Here is a 21,137-nt window from a genome sequence, read left to right as displayed (position 1 = left end):
AAACCGATAACCACAGGCTAGGCTCACCCCTACTCTCAGCTCCATGCGCGCTCACGAACACCCGCTCCCAGGCACACGCACGCTCACTTCGGTCACACGCTCGCTCCGCTCTCTACCTGTCCCGTTCACATCCATGCAAAAATCCAATTACCAGATCCGTACACGGACCCATACGCCATGGGATAATGAAACTTAATTGTTGGACTTAAAACAATTGTATATTTGTTTTTTTAATCTCATGCCCTTGCAAAATGTTGTTAGCAGTTCCAAGAGACATTCTGCCTCCAAACCTCTCAAAAAATCCCCTCCAAACTTTTTTTTTTAAAATCTTTTTTTGCCCAAGCAATAAATCTGAATACTTGTCCCATCCCTGTCTTGACCAGTAACCTGTATAATCCCAGTAATGTTCTCCTTAACTGAGCTTAAGGACAGAACGCACTAAATGAAGACTTGGCCTTGATAGTCAGAGGAGGATAAGAGTAGCTTAAAACATTTAAGTTGTGTGTGGGCCTCCTGTAAGTCACATTGACATATCCACAAGCAAAATGGACAGAGTGACCAAGAACTTTAAAGATGTTAAAGTATCCCAAATATCTGCAATAATTCCTAATGCAAAGCGAGTGGAAGGGGTTCACAGCTAAGTCTTGTAGGCCAAGAGGCTTTTCTTTCTGCTCCCTCACGTGTGGAGAAAAGTACCTTTGAGTGAATAAAAGCAGTCAGACTTTACTTAGTAAGTTTGCTTACTAGGGCTTAGGCACTTAGGGAACAGTAGCATTACTATGGAGAAATCATTACCCACATGCCTCAGCTATTAGTCCTTAAATTTGTTTTTTAGAGCACGCAGAAAGCAATATTGCAAGAAGTAGACCAATCTACCATCAACAGAAAGTCCTTTAATCAAATTCCATGAGTGTAAAAATATTTGTAGAAAATGTGTGCTGCTGAAATCTAATATATATTTAATTTTAATGATGCCATACTGGGACAATAGTTAATAAAAATTAAATGAGTAATAAAATACAGTATAAGGCAGAAAGACGGCTTTGTGAAAAGTATTTGTTTGGATTGTTGTCAGTACATGTGTGTATTGTGCAGATATTTCAATTTATATGAGCTGTATATTAGTATGTGTACAGCATGTGCATGTAGATTTTCATGCATATACAATATACAATGCTTCCTGATATCATCTGATATTTCTCATCTGTTCCAGAATTCTGATAGGGAGCAGAATTCATGGCTCCAACAAGTATGACAAGTTTTCCAGGTCCTCAAACCACCACAACACCACCACCACGTGTCACTGTTGGTATGATGATCTTCTTGTGGAATGCAGCATTAGCTTTACATCAGATGTAACGGGACTCATGTCTTCTAAAAAGTTCCACTTTTGACTCATCAGTCCACAGGATGTTATCCTTAAATCTTGGGGCTCACCCAGATGTTTTTTTTTTTTTTTTTTAACAAATGCCAGACAAGCCTTTATGGTCTTCTTGGTCATAAGTGGTTTGCGCCGTGCAGCTCTCTCATGGATGCCATTTTTGCCCAGTGTCTTCCTTATTGTGGAATCACATAGACAGACCTTCATTGAGGCAGGTGAGGCCTGCAGTTCTTTTGATGTTTGTCTGGGTTCTTTGTGATTCCTGGATTAGATGTTGACGAGCTTTTGGAGATATTTTGGCCACTCCTGGGAAGGTTCACCACTGTTCCATGTTTCTCCATTTGTGGGTAATATCTCTCACTGTGGTTCTCTGAAGTCCCAGAGCCTTAGCAACGGCTTAGTAACCCCTTCTAACCCCTTGTTTCGCATCGGTTCTTGGATCTCTTTAGAACGTGGCATCATGTGCTGCTTTTTGAGACCCTTTAGCTACTTCATGTGCCAGCTTCTCTTTAGTGATGTTTAGGTTCACCAAGCCTGGCAGTAATTGTATGTGGGTGTGGCTGGTGAAACTGAACTCAACTGCCAAATGAATTTGGTTATTTGGTAGATAGGTAACTAAGGAGGCAATTACTTTTTTACATGGGGCAAGGTGCAGTTGAACATTCTTTGTCCATCGGTACACAAAATCATGATTTAAAAACTGCATTTTGTCTTTTCTTTGTGTTATATTAAAATGAATTTGATAATCTGAAACATTTAAGTGTGACAAATATGCAAAAATATAAAATATCTGTCGGGGGGGAAACAGTCTTCTTCCACCAAAAGTTTTGTCTTGAATAATCAATAGAATCTATTTCATTTTTACAAATGAACTACAATGTTAATTAAAATGTATGATAACTTCAAGAACAGTTTAACCTTCACATACTTTGTTAAATCTGTGACTTTTGGTTCTTGTTGCTTTATAAAATTGATATACTAAAGAAATGGACTTTTCAATGAAGGTCCGTGAAGTTGACATGAAGTCTTATCATCTGCCAACGGATATTTCTTCAAATACTTTTGGATACACATCCTAATAATGTGGAACAACTTTATTGTCATAATAACTTATATGTGTCCCCAGGTTTCTTATAATGGTGATGAAATTACCATCAAGGTTCAGCATGAAGGGGATGAGAAAATAATTTTTAGTGCTGTTTTTAACACACGGTCAGACAGAATTGTTTTCATTGGGTCAGCTGCAGGAAAGAAACCTGAGCTTAAAGAATTAAACAATGGTGTCATCTTGTGGCCATTTGGTATACTAATGTATTTACATGTACAACAAATAGAAAAGTAAGTTGACATTTAAGTGTGTAAAACTTAGCATGTACCATTGTAACAATGGATTTAATTACTACTAAACTGTCACTTCCTGATGCTGCAGATATATATTTTAGAACAGGAATGAATGTTTAAATTTGACATGTCTGGCAGTGACTGTTCAATTCCAGCAGAAATGAGCCTCTGTTGAACACAGACTCTGAGAAAGCCATGTCCAGGCCTTGGTTTACTCGACTCCATATCACATGCCAATGTCACGGTCTCTCACCTAAGATACTCAACACATTTCTTCCGCTCATCCTCTGGAGGACATGAACATTTCAATGCCTGAATGCCATCAAATATTGCTCCAAGGCCACGAATAGTTCAAATTATACATAATTTGTCATAACTACATAAAATTAGGGCACTGCTTCATGTCAGTTCATGAAGGCTGTGCATGCCACTCATAGTTTCATATCTCACATAGTATATTTCCTTTGTACTAAGTCACTGTAATAGTTCCTTCTCAGTCGATCAGCTGTTGGCATTCAGCATGTTGCTGATTATATGCATTCAGATGAAATGGTCATGCCACCAGTTCCAGTCTCCTTCAATCACCAGCCAGCCTCTTGGAGCAGCATCCAGCCAACTTCTCACCTCACTGAGCCTCTTAATGGTCAGTCAGGTACCAACCTGACCCACGGGCATTTGCTGCATCCTTTCCTCCACTTTTCTCCTCATGTTTCCTGTCTCTCTCACTCCATTGTCCCATATGATAAAGGCTAAAAAGGCCAAAGAAATAGCTTTAAAAAAAAAAAAAAAAAGGACCACATCATCCTTCAGAATTCAAAGCTTAAACACAATGTAAGATGGCTGTTTTCATGCATTTTCCTACAAAATATACTACGTTTGTAGTGCAGCTGTTTCCTGTTTTGTGTTGTGTTGTTTGTTGTAAACTGATTGCAGCATCAAAGCTACAGGTTCTGGTGCAACACCTGACTCTGTCATTTTGAAGGAAATGAAGGATGTGAGAAGACAGGAGAAGAGAATGTGGAAGATGTCATATGAAATGACAAAAATCTTGTTCGGTGATCACTCAGGGGAAATTGTGGTGTTTTTATGGTTAACCTGCTATATGGATTTATGAATAGATTAGATGTGTATTGGTATCATCAGCTGTTTTGAAAAGAGCTTGTCTCTTTCATGTAGAACAAATGTTACCACACCAGTCAAATTACTGTCAAGGAATGGGGAACCTCTCTTGATGCACCGAGCCCTTCTCTAACTAACTATGTATTTACTATATATACACCGTTATTGCATTGCATTCACTCTGTTCCTCCCTGTGTTCTTTCTCCGAGTGTCCCTGGTCCCAGAGCTGGATGCTTCTGATCTGTGGTTGCTGTCCCTCCAACTGTCCTAGTCTCCATCATGTCCACTGTGGGATGCTGCTGCTGACCTTCCTCCAGTCCACTGCTTCCAGCTGCCCATTTCCACCAATCTACTCTGCATTGCCCTTACTATACTTGATATGTTCATCTGCACACAGTTTGCAACTTTCTACCAGCTATATATGTAGTATATTTAATGCCAGAGCCTTACACCGTAACAGTAAACTTATGAATCAGTTTCAATGTTAGCTTTTACTTTGTATGTATCATTTATCTTATCATTCATGTATCCAATTGTGTGTTATGTGTTCCTTGCACTGGAAGATGTCATAACCCGGCTCAATGGCCATGACAAAAGGACGGGAGGAGTGCTTTTCCAAAATAATTAGACAATTTATTACAAATGAAAGTAAGAAAAACAGAAAATAACTACAGGTATGGAGTGTGTCTTGTCTGTAAAATCAGTAGTGTGCATGTGGGTGTATGAAAATGATGTGGTGCGAGGTGTTGACGGGTTATATATATACTATATGTCACAGTAAAACCATCTCAGTGCCCTCAGTTCAATGAGACAGGCCAGCGAAGGGTGCAAAGCAGAGATAAGCTGATAACAAAGTCCTCACATACTCAACCACGAGGGTGTAAGGGAGAAGTTTAGGGGGGAAGTTTCTGTAGAATGTGATGATATGAGTCATGCATGGTCTCTTTGTCAGACTCAGACTATGTCATTGCCACTTGGTTTTGTCTCACATTTTGTTTCCTACCAACTATTTTGGTGCCTGAATGTGGAAACAGCATTTCCACATTCCTTTGGAAAAGTGGTAAAAATGTGCACAGAAATGTAGTTGGAGAAAAAAACGAATGATGTCATTTTAAAATACAACATAATAAAAGCATTTAAGTTGTGCTGTCTTTAAGTCCTGTAGTCTTAGATTTTATTCAACTTACTGTCACTAAATCATGTAGTCAGTTCACCTGTAAGCTGTACAGCTATTAGAAGGTGTATGCTGGTGTCCCAATGGTACGCTTAACAGTCAGTAGTGTCCAGTTTAACTGCAGTTTATTGCAGACCAAAGCATATTGTAGGGCAGTGGAAGCTGGGACAATCGATGCTGATTTCATATCTAAAGACAAGAATATTTTATTGTGAAATGATACAAAACAGAATATGTTCAAAAATATATATATATATATATATATATATATATATATATATATATATATATATATAAAAAACTCTCCATATTTTTACAGTGTAACACAGAAAATAATGATTTTCTATATCAAAAATTATATTTTTAAAGAGTTTTTAGCCTTTGTACAGCAATCTAGTCAAGATTTGACCCACCTAATCTCACTGGTTTTTGATCTGGGCCTGGTCTAAAGTGGTCCAGATACAATAATAAGCACTAAAATGTCCAAGTTTTTAAATTTCAACACAAAAAAATAATGATTTCCATATCAAAAAACAGGTTTTATAGAGTCTTTAGCCGTTCTATGACAATCTTTGACAAAATTGACACACCTAAGTTCTGGCTTTTGATCTGGACTTGGTCTATAGTGGTCCAGATGCAAAAACAAACAAACAAAAAACACCTGTGAAATCTCCATTTTTTAAATGTATTAATTTACTTTTTCTCCATTTTCACAAATAGAATAACAGTTTTACAAAACAGTAACTGTAGGTAAAATCATCTTCAGTCTCCGCATGACAGTCTAGTCCAGAATCTGGTTCATTCACTTTTACCTGTCAGTGGTTTAAATTTTGTGCCTGATTGGTATATATGTATACAGTGGTGGAATAAACATTTCCAGACCCCCCATGCATTTGTGAAATATTGCATTAAGAATCCCTCTTAGGTCTTCAAATGCAGTTTCTTTTAGTACAATTACAGCCAACAATACTAAACAAACTCTGAAAAAAAAAGCCATTGAAAACTTAAAATTGATTGGTTCCATAAAAATATAGAAGATATTTTGAGTATTGGGTCATTTTGGTACCAGTGATCCACTAATGAAGGTCATGCTTTTTATTATTTAAGACAGTTTTTGTTGCCGTGCTTCGTTGCTATATAAAGTCAGCGCATTTGAAAGTTCTTCAGAGATAAAAATGGCTAAAACAAGAACAAAACAACAAAAATAATTAGAAGAATTAAAAGCAGTATTCAAGAAGAATGGGACAAGATTACCTCTCAACAATGTGAAAGGAGAACATACCAGCCAGGATCAGAGCTCTGCTGCCTGCTAATAGCAGGACTGCTAAATATTAATTTGATGATGTGATGGTTTATTGATTTTTTGGTTCAGTTTTGAACACATTCTATATTTTTTGTTGACTTTGGTACCGACAATGTTGAGACCTGATATACTGAAACAGTCAATAATTAATTTTGTTGGTTTTTCTTGTAAACAATGAACAAAAAACATTTGTATTTGTTTGGTGTCTGTCTAATGCAGCCGCACCTTTTGAAACACAAAACAGATTTTTCCACAAATATTTCATGATAATATTTGAGATTGTGTAAAAAATTTTAAGTGTGTCCAAAAACTTTTTTCCAACACTGTACACACACACACACATAAAACCATAGTTCACTGGACTCTTATTTTGACATCAGTGACCGGAAGGATCCCTGTGTTCCGGTGTAACTTTGACGTACCCGGTGCAGAAACAAAACCCGGGTATTTTCAGCGCCTGATTGTATTCTGTGCAGAGTTGTCAGGTCAGCTGTTTGTTGTCGTGTTAGCAGTTATCCGCTTTAATTCCTCGAGTCTTTCCGCCTCCAACTAACCCGGATAACCGCCTGTTTGCTCGCTCAACATGGAGAGTCGAAAACGACTATTGGAGGCAGTTTCGAGCCCCGCTGACAGCTTCAAAACGCCGGAGAAGAGCGTGTCAGTTCCCGGGCTGTGGAGCTCGGACTACATGCAGTGGGGAGTGGAGGAAACGTGTCAGTATCTGCGAAGAGAAGGTCTCAGGGAGTGGGAGGATAAATTCAGAGGTCGGTCTTCTCCAAGAGCTTTAATATCTGGTTTCACCTCTAACCCGTGCTGTGACATTTAAGCTAATATCAGCTCTGTTCTATCTGACGTGTGATGCAGCACAGAAAATCACAGGTGTGGGGCTGAGGTATCTCACGGATGATCACCTGGAGAAGATCGGCATTGGGTAAGTGTGGACTGTATAGAAACTGTGCCGGGCAGTGGATTGTGGAAGATGTGTCATAAGCCGGTTCCCCCTGTGGTCTTGTCCTGTCAAAGAAGGACAAGACCACATGGCCCTCCTTTTCAGCAAATTAACTGAAGTTGTTCTCGGAATGTGTCTTTCAGTTTATCAGCTCAGAATACAACAAACAAAGATGGTTTATTTCACCACGTGTGTTTTAAACCTGGTTTAATCCCAGTTCTCAATCGGCTGTTTCAGTGTCTGTTGCTTTAGCCTCTTGACGCCCCTTTCAGGAAGAAGACTCTCTCTGAGTCACTGATTGACAGCACGGAACAAAACTGTTGCTGACAAAGACAGGAATGAGTGTGTGACCAGTATTTTCTATCACTTCTGACTTTTTCTCTAAAGAATATTGCCGGATTTACTGCACAGCTGTAGCTTTTGATTTATGTGTTTTCAGTGGGTTTATCTGACACTGTTGCAGTTATGAAAACAGTACTGTAGCAGAGCAACAGCTAGGGAAATGGCTCTGACAGGACCGCTGGTTCACATGTGGTCTTTCAGTCACTGTTTCATGCCCACCTTGCTGCTCACTCTGAATGGCTCAATTCACAAGCAGTAGGCAGTGAGGAGCAGGATTATGCAAAGTTTACAGTATATGACCACTGGTTGCTGAGTTGGAAGGTCACAACTGTAGCGTACTGAGGAGCAGAACATTCCAGAGCGACACACAAAGATCCAGAGACCCTCTCCCAAGTAAGAAACCATTTCAGAAGACCGCTAACTTCAAGCTCACATCCTAATGGAACATCTGCTGATTGGATGTTTACTACTAAAGGACCACTCGCGGCTCTCATGTCTCCTACCTCCACCAGGATCTGATAAGGGTCATAAAGTGTCAACTGTGAGGAAAACCACACTGCTGCAGAAGAGGGTTTGCAGCCTTAATGGTGACCTTCTGATCTCCCTACCTGAGCTGTTACAAGTTAACTTCCATGTAGCTTAAAGTCTAGAATCTGTAAGTTTATTCTTATGTTTGCACCTTTTATTATTATGTCAGGACCCGTATGAGGTTAACATATTATATTTGATGTTATTTTAATCACTTATTCTGTGTTATTTCAGATCTGTGATCATCATAAATATTGAACAATTAGATTTGTACATTTAAGAAATGAACTAAGAGTAAGTTCAAAAAGCATCTGGCCTCTGACCTCTCCTGGACAATGAAGCTCAACGCCACCCCTTGGGAGGAACACATCCATGATTGGTTAGATGCTGATTTGAATTTGGCTCCAAAACTTTCTATATAGAGAAAGTCACTGGAATGCAAGGCACTTAGAAGAAAAATGCGACTGACTTGGGCTTGAGAACAAAAGAACAAAAGAAAGAGAGGATCGGGCTAAAGAAGAAATGGACATTTGAAATGGGCTCTTTCATGAAAACTTAAACTAAAACTTGGTTTGAAAGTATTGGGTTCATTTATTATGGCTTAAAGAAACGTGTGGCTTAACTTGAAACTAGGGCTTTGTCTTTCTATATTTTACTTAAAGTTTGACTTCTTAAACTAACTTTAATACTACAGCAGCATGAATATTTTCTTGATAACTATGAGCTTTGACTCTTAATGTTTTTACTTGGGCACACTTTTGTAACGCAAACCTGCCAAAGTGCCTCCATGTCTCTGCGTTCCTGAACCAACTCATCCAGCAGATCATCTCAGCTCCACATCCTGCAGCGGCCTCCCTCTCACTACTACAAAGGCTACGCAAGTATCACTTTCCTGCTGCAAAACGGGTGAATTTGCAAATTACAGTTGTTTATCCAATTTCATAGTAATTCTAAATTCGTCACTTTTCTGCCAACTGCTTCCAGTTACGATCACAGTTCGCCAGTTTATCTGCATTTATTCATTCATGTATTCACTGTCTGTTTGTAGTATTATTTAATAAATGTTTCTATCCAATTATCATCGGTTCTACCGTGTATTTCTTTGGTTTGGGAACTGGAGGTCAGTGAAATCAGAACTTAAGACTTTCATAATGAAACTCATCAATATAAGTAGTTTTGATTAGTTAATGATTATTGAACCTGAAATATTCTTGATGAAGGTCTCTTCAATGGCCTTGATAACATACTTAAGTGGTGTGTAAAACAGTGACGCTATCTACCTGTGGGGAGGCTTTATATCTTTACAACTTTTACTTTCCATTTCCAAGTTTGTGACCACCTCAGAACAAGCCACATGGAGCCTTTAATTGGGTTCTTCTGATGTTTTTCACTCACTTTCCTGTTTCTTCATCTCTCTGAGACTTTTTAATTTTGTGTTTTGTTCTGTCTAGGTATCTTGGTGACCGTCTGCAGATCCTGCACAGCATCAGGAAGCTATGGCAAATAGCAGCTGGGTCAAATAAGGTAAACACTGTCTCTTGGTTTAACACTGTCAAGGCTACAGAGAGAAGTTAGGCATAATAAGGAGCAAGGACAAGTGAATGTATTTTTCCGTCCTCTCTGTTGACAGCTGTCAGAGAACGACATGAACATTTTACTTTTGAGAATAAAGATATGATTGTTTACACTGATTGCTTGTTTTTGGATTGATTTTCACATTTAAAACCTGCTCATCCTTTTGCACGTCACCTCTAACCAATTTTAGTTGATAATTTTTGACTCCCTTGTGTTATGCCCATCCTCTTTCATTCTCCATGTATTGTCAAGAACTTTGAAGCTTTTGTATAGAGCAGTGATCGATAAATAAAGGTTAATTTGTTATGACTGGGGTTTCTTTCCAGATTTCCTGGTTGAAAATAGTTTCAAAACCACCTTCTCATCTGAATATAAGCAGTCAAACTGGCTGTGTTGGTGCTTTTCTGTGTTGCCTGATGGTTTATTTTTGTCTTTTCATACCTGTTTGACATCCTGTTTGCTGCCAGGTCTTTAATGATCCCATCCATGGTCACGTGGAGTTACACCCGCTGCTCATCAAGATCATAGACACACCTCAGTTCCAGAGATTGAGGAACCTCAAGCAGCTTGGAGGAACCTACTTTGTGTTTCCTGGAGCCTCCCACAACCGCTTTGAGCACAGCATTGGGTTTGTTCTCAGTTGGATAAACTATTTATAAGTGAACGCCTATCATTCACCCACATTGTTTTGCTATTAACTGCAAATGTAATGCTGTTGAACCAGACTAGGTGCAAAGCTGATAAAGACGCCCATCACTGAAGGCAGACAGAGAATATATTGGAAGGTGCTAAATCTAGTGTTTTCACTAAGTAATCAATAGGGACTTAAAATGTGAAAGTTACATAAACTGTAAATTACAGTGCATTATAGAGCAGGCCAGGTCCCACAAGAGCAACTTCTGTATTCCTGCCCAAATAGAAACATTCCCTGTTGTTAATATAAAAACGATTGCTGACAGTGTATGAGGATCTTTGTGGTGCAAAATAAATGTGGATGGATCAATGTAGGGCTATCAGAAGAACTCGTTAATTCTTGACGGATGCCCCAACAGCAGCTTTCTCTCACTTAAATAACTTAATGCCATTTAACAGGCGTTCACTTTGATTAGCATTTGTTTATGTCGTAAAGAAATATGTAAATCTATCCTCTTCAGTGTTTGTTCGTTGTTGTTTTGTTTTTTTAACTCCTGAATACCTGAAAGCAGTTGCCATTTATCCCCACATAATTATTTATTGTTCATTCTTTGTGGTATTTTAATTGTATAGCTTGTATGGAAACGGTTGTTTTTGCTGTGTGCTGGTACAGGGTGGGTTACCTGGCAGGACGACTCGTACAAGCTCTGAATGAGAGGCAGCCTGAACTCCTCATTTCTCGCCGAGACATCCTTTGTGTGCAGATTGCCGGGCTCTGCCATGACCTGGGTGAGTTGTGCCAATAGAACTTAGCTAACTTAGAAAAAGCACACCAGATATTCACAGGACATTGCTAAAACATATATATGCTGTGCAGTATGCAGTGGCACTTGAAAGCTTTTGAACCCTTTTCTGCATAAAAATGTCCTAAAACATCATCAGATTTTCAAGCAAATCCTATAGATAGATGGATACAGAGAACCCAGTTTAACAAATAAGACAAAAATATTTTATGTGATCATTGATTTATTGAGGAAAATTATCCATTATCCCTTATCTAAGAGTGGTGAGTATGGGGATTGTAGTCCATTCCTCAGCTTCCACTCACACATGAACTGCTCACCTCAGTTTCTTCCACAACATTTCTGTTGAACTCTGGTCAGGGCTTTGACATGGTCATTTCAAAACATGAACTTCACCCTTCTTCAGTCATATTTTTGGACAAATACTTGTGTGCTTCAGTCAAGTCAGTTTACAGTGTTGGATATTGATTTTTTTAGCTGTTGCACCAAAGTGCTTTCCAGTAAAAACATTAGAATTCAAGATTACAAGTTACCCTAACAGGTTTGCATGTTTATGTAAGACCCTATAGTGTTATTTATGGTTTGAATGTACTTAAGTAATTTTCATATTAGAGGTTAAAACCCTACAGAAATTAAACAAAATACTACTATTCCTGACTGTAGCATATATTTAGGCTGAGGCCCTCTAGTGTTATTAATTATGGAGGATAACCTAACCAGTGTACTAATGTAGCTAAGACACTGTGGTGTTATAAATTGCAGAAGTGTAAATTTTAAGGTCAAAATCTAACAGTATTCCTTTTGATCTAAATTAACCTGATTAATTTAGGGCTTAGGTTTTGATCTTATAAAAATATGATGATACCACCACCATGTTTTACTGATGGGACGAGGTTCTTGTGCTGGAATGCAGAGTTGTTGTTTTTTTTTCTCCAAACAGAGCACTTGGCATTTAAACCAAAAAGAAATTTGTTTTGATGTCATTGGCCCACTTTTTTTTTTTTTTTTTTTTTTTTATCCTCAGTAGCCTTCATGCTTGATCTTTAGCAAATTGCTGAATAGCAGCAGTGACAGAGACCTTTAGTTGCTTGCAGATATCTGTGTTTTTCAAATGAAGCAGAGCATCCACTAACATCCCACTGATACTGTACCTTCAGCTTAACTGCAAATCGCAGTTTAAGTATTGGATTATTGTTATAAAACACAAGTGTTAAACAAAATACCTTTATTTCATTTGCATAGCCTTATTCTTTAGCTAATTACAGGACTTCTGATCTGTGTGTAGTGTTTTAGGCCATATTTATCCAGAAGTATGAAAATTCTAAAGGGATTCACAAACTTTCAAACACCACTGTACATGTAGAGACAGTCGGCAGTCTTCTAGAGCCTCAGAGAAAAAAAAACGCAAAAATAAAAAGTGCAGTAAAATTGAAGACAAGAAGCTAATTTCTATTACTCAGTATTCCACCATGAAATACGTTTTAACCAATAGAAACTCCTAAAACATGTCTCAAAATGCTGAAATACTTTTAAAATTTAGTATTTACTGCCTATTTGGTTTCAATGCAAATTATTCTTACTGCTTTTCATATATTAACTTTATAATGAGAACCTGCCCTGTAACAGGTTTTAATTGGGGGTTTGTTTCACCACTGCTGGGAAAAATGAGAATCCAAAGATGTCAGTAGAGTTTGGCTTTTTTCTTTGAATGACAAGAGCATCATGTGAATATTACAGAGCTGTAATAAAACTCTGACAGACGGCTGCTTTTTTGGAATTCACTTCATTATATAAAAATTCTGCAACACATTTCATATTTAATTCAGTTCAGTTTTATTTATATAATGCCAATTACAGGTCAAATTGTCTCAAGATGCTTTACAGAACCCTGAATATTGAACAGAGATCATGCTTGAGAATTTAAAACAAATCCTTATCAGGCTTCAGACCCTCTACATAGGCATCTTGTTTCTATTAGATAAATGATTATGCATAAATTGTCAGCGTGTGAATTAAAGATAAACCTCAAGCTTAGAAATGAGTTTGCTTCCATAGTGGCACCCAGATTCCGAACATGTTGTGATGTGTTTTAGCCTGATACTGGGTGTGAACGTGAGTGAGAATGAAAGTAAAACTGGGTTCATTTCAGGTTAGACTAGAGCAAAAGCAGGTTCATGCCAAATTCACCCTCTTTATTTCTCCCTTCTCAGGACATGGACCCTTTTCCCATATGTTTGATGTTATGTTCATTCCCAAAGCACGTCCAGAAATTAAGTGGAAGGTAGGAAACTTTGTGATTTTTATGCCATAAATGTTCAATGAAACCCACAGTAGAGAGCAGCATTGCAACACAGTATCCACCACAGACAGAGCCGGTGTTTTAAACCGGGATGTCAAGTCCTTATTTATACAGCACATTGCAAACAAAAGTTAACCCATAGTGGTTTGTTAATCAGTAAGCCCAAAGAAATAACATTTCATGGATTAGTCCTTCAGTTTGCATAGTCTTTTGACAAATTAATCCTTGCTGTGACAGGAGACTTTAGTCAATCACAGGTCATTTCACCCGCAGGCAAAGTAATGGTAACAAAGTCCTCAGTGAGAGTGGGATGGTTAGGAATTGCCTCAGAAGAGCAGAATTCAATCCTGGATAAAGCCATAAATGGCCCTTAGTTTTATTGTCTTTGTGTGTTTAAAGTACGTCCAGTGGAAGCGTCTTAGAACAGAGTGGACAAAGCTGCAGGGGGAGGATGTATATTTTTAAAATTCTGCCTTTTTTGTCTTGTTTTTTGGGCTTCTTTTGTTTTTTTGTCCAATGCAACCTAAAGACTTTCTCTACATCAAAATCAGTAGTGATCCCAATAGATGTTATACTGTCATCACATATCAGATAACCTCTCAAATAGGTGGTGAAGTCTCTTAAAACTATTACCTACCACACTCCCTTCAGTTACCACAAGGACACACTTTAAGCTATTTCAGGTTTGTTTGTTTTTTTAATTAAATGATAGACTACAAAGCTCATTCCTGCTTGATTACATGGTGTAAAGTTTCAGCAATAAGCAGCATCTTGGTTACAAAAGCTTTTTATTAGCACTTAACATTGTTACAAACCAATGCTTCTGTATAAAATATCATTTGACTTGACAGCATAAGGGCCAAGATAGCAGTTGTAAATGATAAGGATAACTGATGAGAGCTGCCAAGCACACAGTCATTATGTAAGTTATGACCACAGGCCTGCTGTCTGCCAAACATGAGCGATAAGACAAGAATTAGATAGATATGAACTTTCTATTTGAGAAGTGAGTCATTGTGTTTTCATTTTCGAAATGTCAATGAGCACATACTTGTATCCATTCATTGATGAGGTTGTGCATCTCGCAGCATGAGACTGCCTCTCTCGCCATGTTTGACTACCTGGTGGAAGACAATAACCTGAAGCCAGTGATGGAGCAACATGGACTGGTGCTGCCTGAAGACCTGGACTTTATCAAGGAGCAGATTGCTGGACCACTGAACACTGATGCAGCTCAAGGCCAGAAGGTACCAAATCAGTTAGTGACACCACTGGTGCAAGAACCAATGTCTGATTTGAAAAAGATTTGTATTCACAAAACTCTCTTTGGGCTAATAATTTGACCTGTATATGGAAGGATCTGCCAGCTGTTTAATGCATATGGTGGAGTTTTAAATCACAACATGTTCAGAATGGAAGTGAAAGAACTGCTGTTTGTATTCACAATCTGAAAATTATGTTTTTTTTGTTTTATCTAAACAATTTAACAATACTAGGTTTTCATCATGGCAAAGTTCTCCTGAAAAAATGCTTTTGTCCTCACATGAGTAAAATGCATAATTTAGTAAAAATATGAAAAACACAATACTATAAACATGGCATGCCACCCTGGCAGTAGATGTGTTGGATGGCAGCTCACCATCGGCCCTGTTTGACAGACCGATCAGTATTTAGCAGTCTCTTGGTGTTTCTCCCTCAGACTGCCTTCAAAATATGTATGGATACTTTTAAGTAAGTAATACTCAGACTTGTGACCCCCCCCCCCATTTTTTTTCAAACATGTTTGTTTCTTCTAAGGTTCAGAGCAGCCCAGAAAAGACTGGACTACATTTTGTTGACATTTAGCTTTTTTAAAAAAAGATTATAACTCTTACTTACTTAAGCTCAAAGGGAGCAGCATTGAGCAGGGAGCCAGGAGGTTTCCTAGAGTACCTGTCTAACTCACAAAGCACATCTCAGCGCATACAACTAGTTAAGCTGATTCTGCAATTGCCTGTCCTTTCTGCAGTGGCCATACAAAGGCCGTCCAGAGAACAAGTCCTTCCTGTATGAAATTGTGGCCAACAAAAGGAATGGCATTGATGTGGATAAGTGGGACTACTTTGCCAGGTGAGGATTTCTGATTTGTTAGTTTGATTAATGACAAATTTCCCAAATTTCTAGTTTCTCTTAAGTTGGATTACATATTTATTTTCATGTGCTTTTCCACTCTTTCTTTTCTCAGGGACTGCTACCACCTGGGCATCCAGAACAACTTTGACTATCGCCGCTTCCTAAAGTTTGCCCGGGTGTGTGAGGTGGACGGGCAGAAGAACATCTGCACTAGAGACAAGGTGATATCTTCGCTGCATGTTTTTTTTTGGATCATATTTTAACCAGTAATCCATTGACATTTGGTCACTTAAAAAAAAGACAATCGTTTTAACAGGAGGTGGGCAATCTGTATGACATGTTCCACACCAGGAACTGTCTCCATAGACGAGCTTACCAGCACAAAGTGGGCAACATCATAGAGACTATGTGAGTAGCTGATCACTCCGTCTGTCGGCGTTGCATCGCGGTTTTCCTTGTTGTATGCAGCAAAATGTTCTCACAGCTGGTAATGTGTTTCTCCAGGATCACGGAGGCCTTTTTAAAAGCAGATCCACACATTCAGATTGAAGGCTCAGGAGGGAAGATGTTCACTCTCTCCACAGCCATAGATGACATGAAGGCCTACACCAAGCTGACAGGTTAGTGACACTTTCTACAGCATGAAGACAAAGAGAGCAGACAGACGAGATGCACAGAACAGCAACTTCTTTGTCAACTCGGGGAAAAAAAATGCTGGATGGTTCAAACGTTAGTCACTACTTTCTGTGTGAAAGTCACAGTTCTCCAGCACAGTGTTTTCAATGTCATTTTGCCTTCATCAGTATAGAATTTGAGTTTTTATCATCCTGACAAGCTCTTGGTATCTTTTGATTACTGTAGAACGCTTGCTCTGAAATCCAGTCCTAACAAATATACAGGTTTCTTTTCTCCAGTTTTGGCAGGACTTTCCAGAATGAGACAGAGTTGTGTTTTTTTCTAACATATAGATTATTTTTAAGAAGCGTTTATGGTTCCTATATGACTGATTGCAGACACCGAGAGTGAAAACTGTATCTGCATATGTTTCTATTTGGAGTACAGTAGGTATGTGTTGGTCTGCCACGCAGCCACTCATATCAAAAACAGGAAAAGACACAGTCCTCCCATGGATGTTTCAGAAAGGCTGGCTGTACAGGAACAGCTAGTCAAAGACTGGGCGGTAACACCCTGTAAATGATGATTCCTGAGATGTGCCGAGCATGGTGGGTGGACATGGCACGGGATTTCTGGACAATTTAAAACTTCCTACTGTGTTTTCACACTATTGATGGGAAGCATGTACAAATCAAAGCACCTCAAACGTCCATCAGGGTCTACTTCAGTTGATTCTGTTAATGATGAATGTTAAAGGTGTCTATAACAAAAATCTATTCACGCAGTCCCTCCTTTTCACAAGCATTTGTTTTAAGTACCATTTGTTCTCTCGGCTAATGTGCAGACATTCAGGATAGTCCTCATGGTCAAACATTTTTGGGCTGCAGACCCTCGCAGATTTTGGTGGATGATGAAATCTATGTCACATGTACCCTTGCAGCCTTTACAGATGCAGGATGTATGAGTTGACCTGTCGTCTCTCTGCTGGTTTGATGCTTATAGCCTGCTGTGGTGGCATTTACTATGCCGTGCAAACCACTTGATGAAGGATCAAAGTGTAATTTTCAAACCGCAATGGCTCCGATTATCAACCTACTAATACCATGAGCACGTATAACAATCCCAGTTTGGATCAAGAAGTGGTTCCTCCGTTTAAACAGATCATCCATGCCTTTGTCGCAAGCTACAATTTCTGATCACACACCTCAGTCGCAGCCCCATTCTTGTCATTGTACATTTATAGTTTTAAATAAACAAACGGAAGGAATGGATTTAGTGACGCTGAAGTCCTCGGTTTGTTTTATTTACCTGTTTCTCCTTTAGATCAGGTGTTTGAACAAATACTCAACTCCTCCTCCCCGGAGCTGGCTGAGGCGAGGCAGATACTAAAAAACATCATCTGTCGACGCCTCTACAAGTGTCTGGGTCAAACTCAGGCAGAGAAACCCATGGCTGTCACCCAGGTGCGTGTTTTTAAACTATGCTGGGCTTGTATGTTGAAAAGTACGGTTGAACTGTGCCTGTATTTATTGTAGTCTATGTGACATGACAGCACTGTGGAGATAATGCTGACTGTGTAACGCAAAGTGACAAATGAAACATTTGACCATGTCATGTTGTATTACGTTAAATTGAAGAGGCTGTTATTGATGTGCATTTGGTTGAGATTGCAGTTTTTGACAAATCAGTTATTTGTGTAAATGGTAAATGTACGAAAATGCTGAACAATGCCTTTTGCATTTTCCCATAACACAAACACTCAATTTGCTATAATATTAGGGAAAGAAAAGCATCAGAACCTCACATCTGAAGATATGGATTAACCAAATGTCAGGTAGTTTTCTCGCTTAAGTGATTTAAACAATTTAGCAATTATCTGAACTGTTGGCAGTTAATAATATGGTAATCAAATAATCAGCTAACTGCTTAATCAATATTGTCTTGGATATACTGTTTGGTCTGTGAACCCTGGCAGGAATACTTTCTGCTTTGATGAATCAAACAATCTTTACTCATAAATGAAATGGGCAAATGCACTTGTGCAAACTACTGGTTATTACAGTTGTGTTTTTGAAAGCAGATCGCAAACATCAGCTTTGAGCTATCAAACTGCTCATGTTGTTGAATATTTTTTTATATGCAATTTCAGCCTGTATTAGATTTTACATGCTCGCCATAGAATCTGTAATAATCCCGGTTTGTTCTGAAGCATTTTAACATGTTCTGTTACATGAGGATGTGATACCAGTGTGATCAAAACCCATATGTTAAGAAGGAATAAGTGTCAGATGCTGATTCTGCCACTTCTCACTATGTAAGGAGACTATTCACAGCTGGGAAGTAGAATTGGCTCAATCCATCCCTCAGACTGGCAGCCAGGAAGCCAGTCTGCGACCAGAGGACTTTGTAGTTAATGTGAGTTTTTAGTCTAATTACTCTTTATCTCCTTTGTCTGTAGCTGCAAAAGAAAGAATTCCAGTTTATTGCCAATTTTGATTTGTTGATCATAAGTTGATTTTTGAGGTGTTTAGTTTTGTTCTCTTTCTCTTTCAGGTCATTGTTATGGATTATGGGATGAAGGAACAGAACCCAATCAACAATGTGCGTTTCTACTGCAAGAACGACCTAACTAAAGCCATCCAGATACGGAAGAACCAGGTAGGAATTTGAATAAAAAGTGTATTTTCTGTACGTTTATCGTGTTTTTAATGCTGTGTCTTAAATTTGTGTCTCAAAATAACTTGTGTGCCACTGCCATTCTTGTCAGGTATCTAAACTTCTTCCAGAGCAGTTTGCTGAGCAGCTGATCAGGGTCTACTGTAAGAAGAGGGATGAGAAGAGTCTGGAAGCTGCCAAGAAGCACTTTGTTCAGTGGTGCATGGACAGAAACTTCTCAAAGCCTCAGGTACAGTTTATCTGCCACTGTATAAAGAATTACCTTACCTGCCAAACTGAGGGGACCTTTATAAATTGTAAAAAATGAGCCCACATTTATTCAAATGTGACAGGAGCAAATAAAAAACATCCCATTACTAACTGCTTGTCATATTTTTCATACAAAGCACGTAAAAATGTCTCAGTAAGTCACTGTCAACATAAATTTAGCATGTAATGGACAGATCATCATCAGGTGCACATATATGATCGAGCTGGGAGGAAAGAGTTGTAGAAGAGCGCCTGTATAGTTTATTAAGTTACTGCAAAGGTGTATTTGCTTTTCCTGTGCATGTTCTCTGTTGCTTGTCTCAATGCCAACCTCTGTTGTTTTTGCCCACTTGTAGGATGGAGACATAATAGCACCTGAGCTCACGCCTCTGAAAGCCAGCTGGTCCAACAACAACAACAAAGGCGAATGTAGTGGTAACGGCAGCACCAGAGAGGCAAACTGTGTTAGTGCAAATGGGCCGAAGAAGGCCAAAACACAGCTTTTTAAATAAGAGGGGGAGAGAAAGCAGCCTTCGTTTGCACATGTAGAGACAGAACAGATGAGACAGTGTTAGGTGAAGATTGTATTTTCTACGAAGTGAGTGAGTTGATGAGCACAACAAACCGTTTTTATACCAAATCAAATTTATTTAAAGTTTCAAATACAGTAAATACCTTTGGCACATTTCTGTGCTTCTACTCGGGTTTTTGTTTTTTTTTTTTTTTTTTTTAAACAAAAGTAGGGCTCCTGTCAGCATCATACACATTGTGTTTGTTTTACTTTAACCATTTTAATCAGGTTTTTATTGCAGACTAGTTTGGAAGTTGAATTATCATGTATTGTGAACAATAAATCTAAATTTTGCTCAGGGTTCAGGTGTGACGAAGCTTTTTCAAGCTTTCCAAAGAATCAAAATCTGCAGTCAGGGAGCATTTCTTTTCACTTGTGGGATTATTTGAAGATCTGGTTTTCTTTCACTTTGAGTGTATTTATTTTTCTTTGTTTTTTTCTTGGATTGCATGTGTTTTGTAGTGCTTTATTGTTACAATCAGTTTGTTCCTTGCTGTCTTCACCTCATGCTGTGCAATATTTTAAGATATATTTTGGAAACTTTTAAAGTGTTTTCTCTCTCAAAAGAATATGATGTAGCCCAATCCAATTGTCGCTTAAGTGGATACATTAAAAAAAAAAGGGAAATGTCAAAACGGACGCCTGTGTCTCAGTTGTGTCTTCCTGTTATTAAACTTGTTAAACAAATAAAACAAACAAAAATTATCGCTCAAAAATGCCTAAAAGAAGATAACTAAGATGATGAGAAGACGGTCATGTTAGTGCTTAATCAAGAGAGACACTGCTAACAGTTTGGAATCACCAAAACAGCTATCCATTACAACTTCAAGAAGAAAACAAGGGGAAAGTTCTAAAACCGTAGTCTTCTTAGGTGTCTTGCATAATCGCATTGACCAATATGCCTTTCCGCTTTTCTCTGTCATATGTTGCATGTAGTACAGTGTTGGCATTCCATGTGTTTGTCCAATCTTTGATGTTGTCAATATGTCATTCTCTGGAATCCTTTTGCTTTCTTCCTTTCTATTTTGCCTGTTGTTGCAAGATTCTCCATGCTATTCCTCCTCATCACATGTCCAGGAATTTAATTTTTCTTGATTTGATGGTTGCCGGCATTGTTCTTTTTGCATTTGCTCTCATAAGCACCTCTTCATTGGTTACTCTTTCAACCCACGATATCTTTAGCATTCTTGGTAGGAACCACACTTCCGTTGCCTGGAGTGTCTCCTGCAGATTGTTTGATATTGTCCACATTTCGCATCCATGTAGCAAGACTGACTAGATGTAGCATCTGAGGATTCTTAGTTTTGTCTGCATACTGATGTGTGTATTCATGAAGATGGTCTTTTTCATGTTAAAAGCATCTTTGGCTATGGCAATATGTCTCTTGATCTCCTGGTCTGATCTGCCATCTGATGTTAGCTTGCTGTCGAGGTAGTTTAAATTCTCTATTGTCTCTTTTTGCTGTTA

General features: G+C 38.6%; 1 protein-coding gene and 1 long non-coding RNA gene across 2 annotated transcripts; both read left to right on the top strand.

Moving 5' to 3' along the window:
• The first annotated feature begins 6,721 nt into the window (after window positions 1-6,721).
• On the top strand, window positions 6,722-19,826 carry samhd1 (SAM domain and HD domain 1). Its single transcript, XM_023281880.3, has 16 exons — window positions 6,722-7,082; window positions 7,183-7,249; window positions 9,589-9,661; window positions 10,180-10,340; window positions 11,019-11,134; window positions 13,359-13,429; window positions 14,536-14,694; window positions 15,456-15,556; window positions 15,672-15,780; window positions 15,876-15,967; window positions 16,064-16,179; window positions 17,498-17,637; window positions 18,494-18,589; window positions 18,728-18,832; window positions 18,942-19,079; window positions 19,456-19,826. The coding sequence occupies exons 1-16, from the start codon at window positions 6,902-6,904 to the stop codon at window positions 19,609-19,611; spliced, it is 1,881 nt and encodes a 626-aa protein (XP_023137648.2). The 5' UTR covers window positions 6,722-6,901; the 3' UTR covers window positions 19,612-19,826.
• Window positions 7,256-9,218, top strand: LOC129349571 (uncharacterized). The gene is made up of 2 exons (XR_008602631.1): window positions 7,256-8,264; window positions 8,372-9,218. It is a non-coding gene; the product is annotated as an uncharacterized LOC129349571 (long non-coding RNA).
• Window positions 19,827-21,137: the final 1,311 nt, after the last annotated feature.

This window comes from Amphiprion ocellaris, chromosome 8 (assembly GCF_022539595.1).
Source record: "Amphiprion ocellaris isolate individual 3 ecotype Okinawa chromosome 8, ASM2253959v1, whole genome shotgun sequence".
Classification (NCBI taxonomy): Eukaryota; Metazoa; Chordata; class Actinopteri; family Pomacentridae; genus Amphiprion; species Amphiprion ocellaris.
This window is presented reverse-complemented; position numbering and strand designations above follow the sequence as displayed.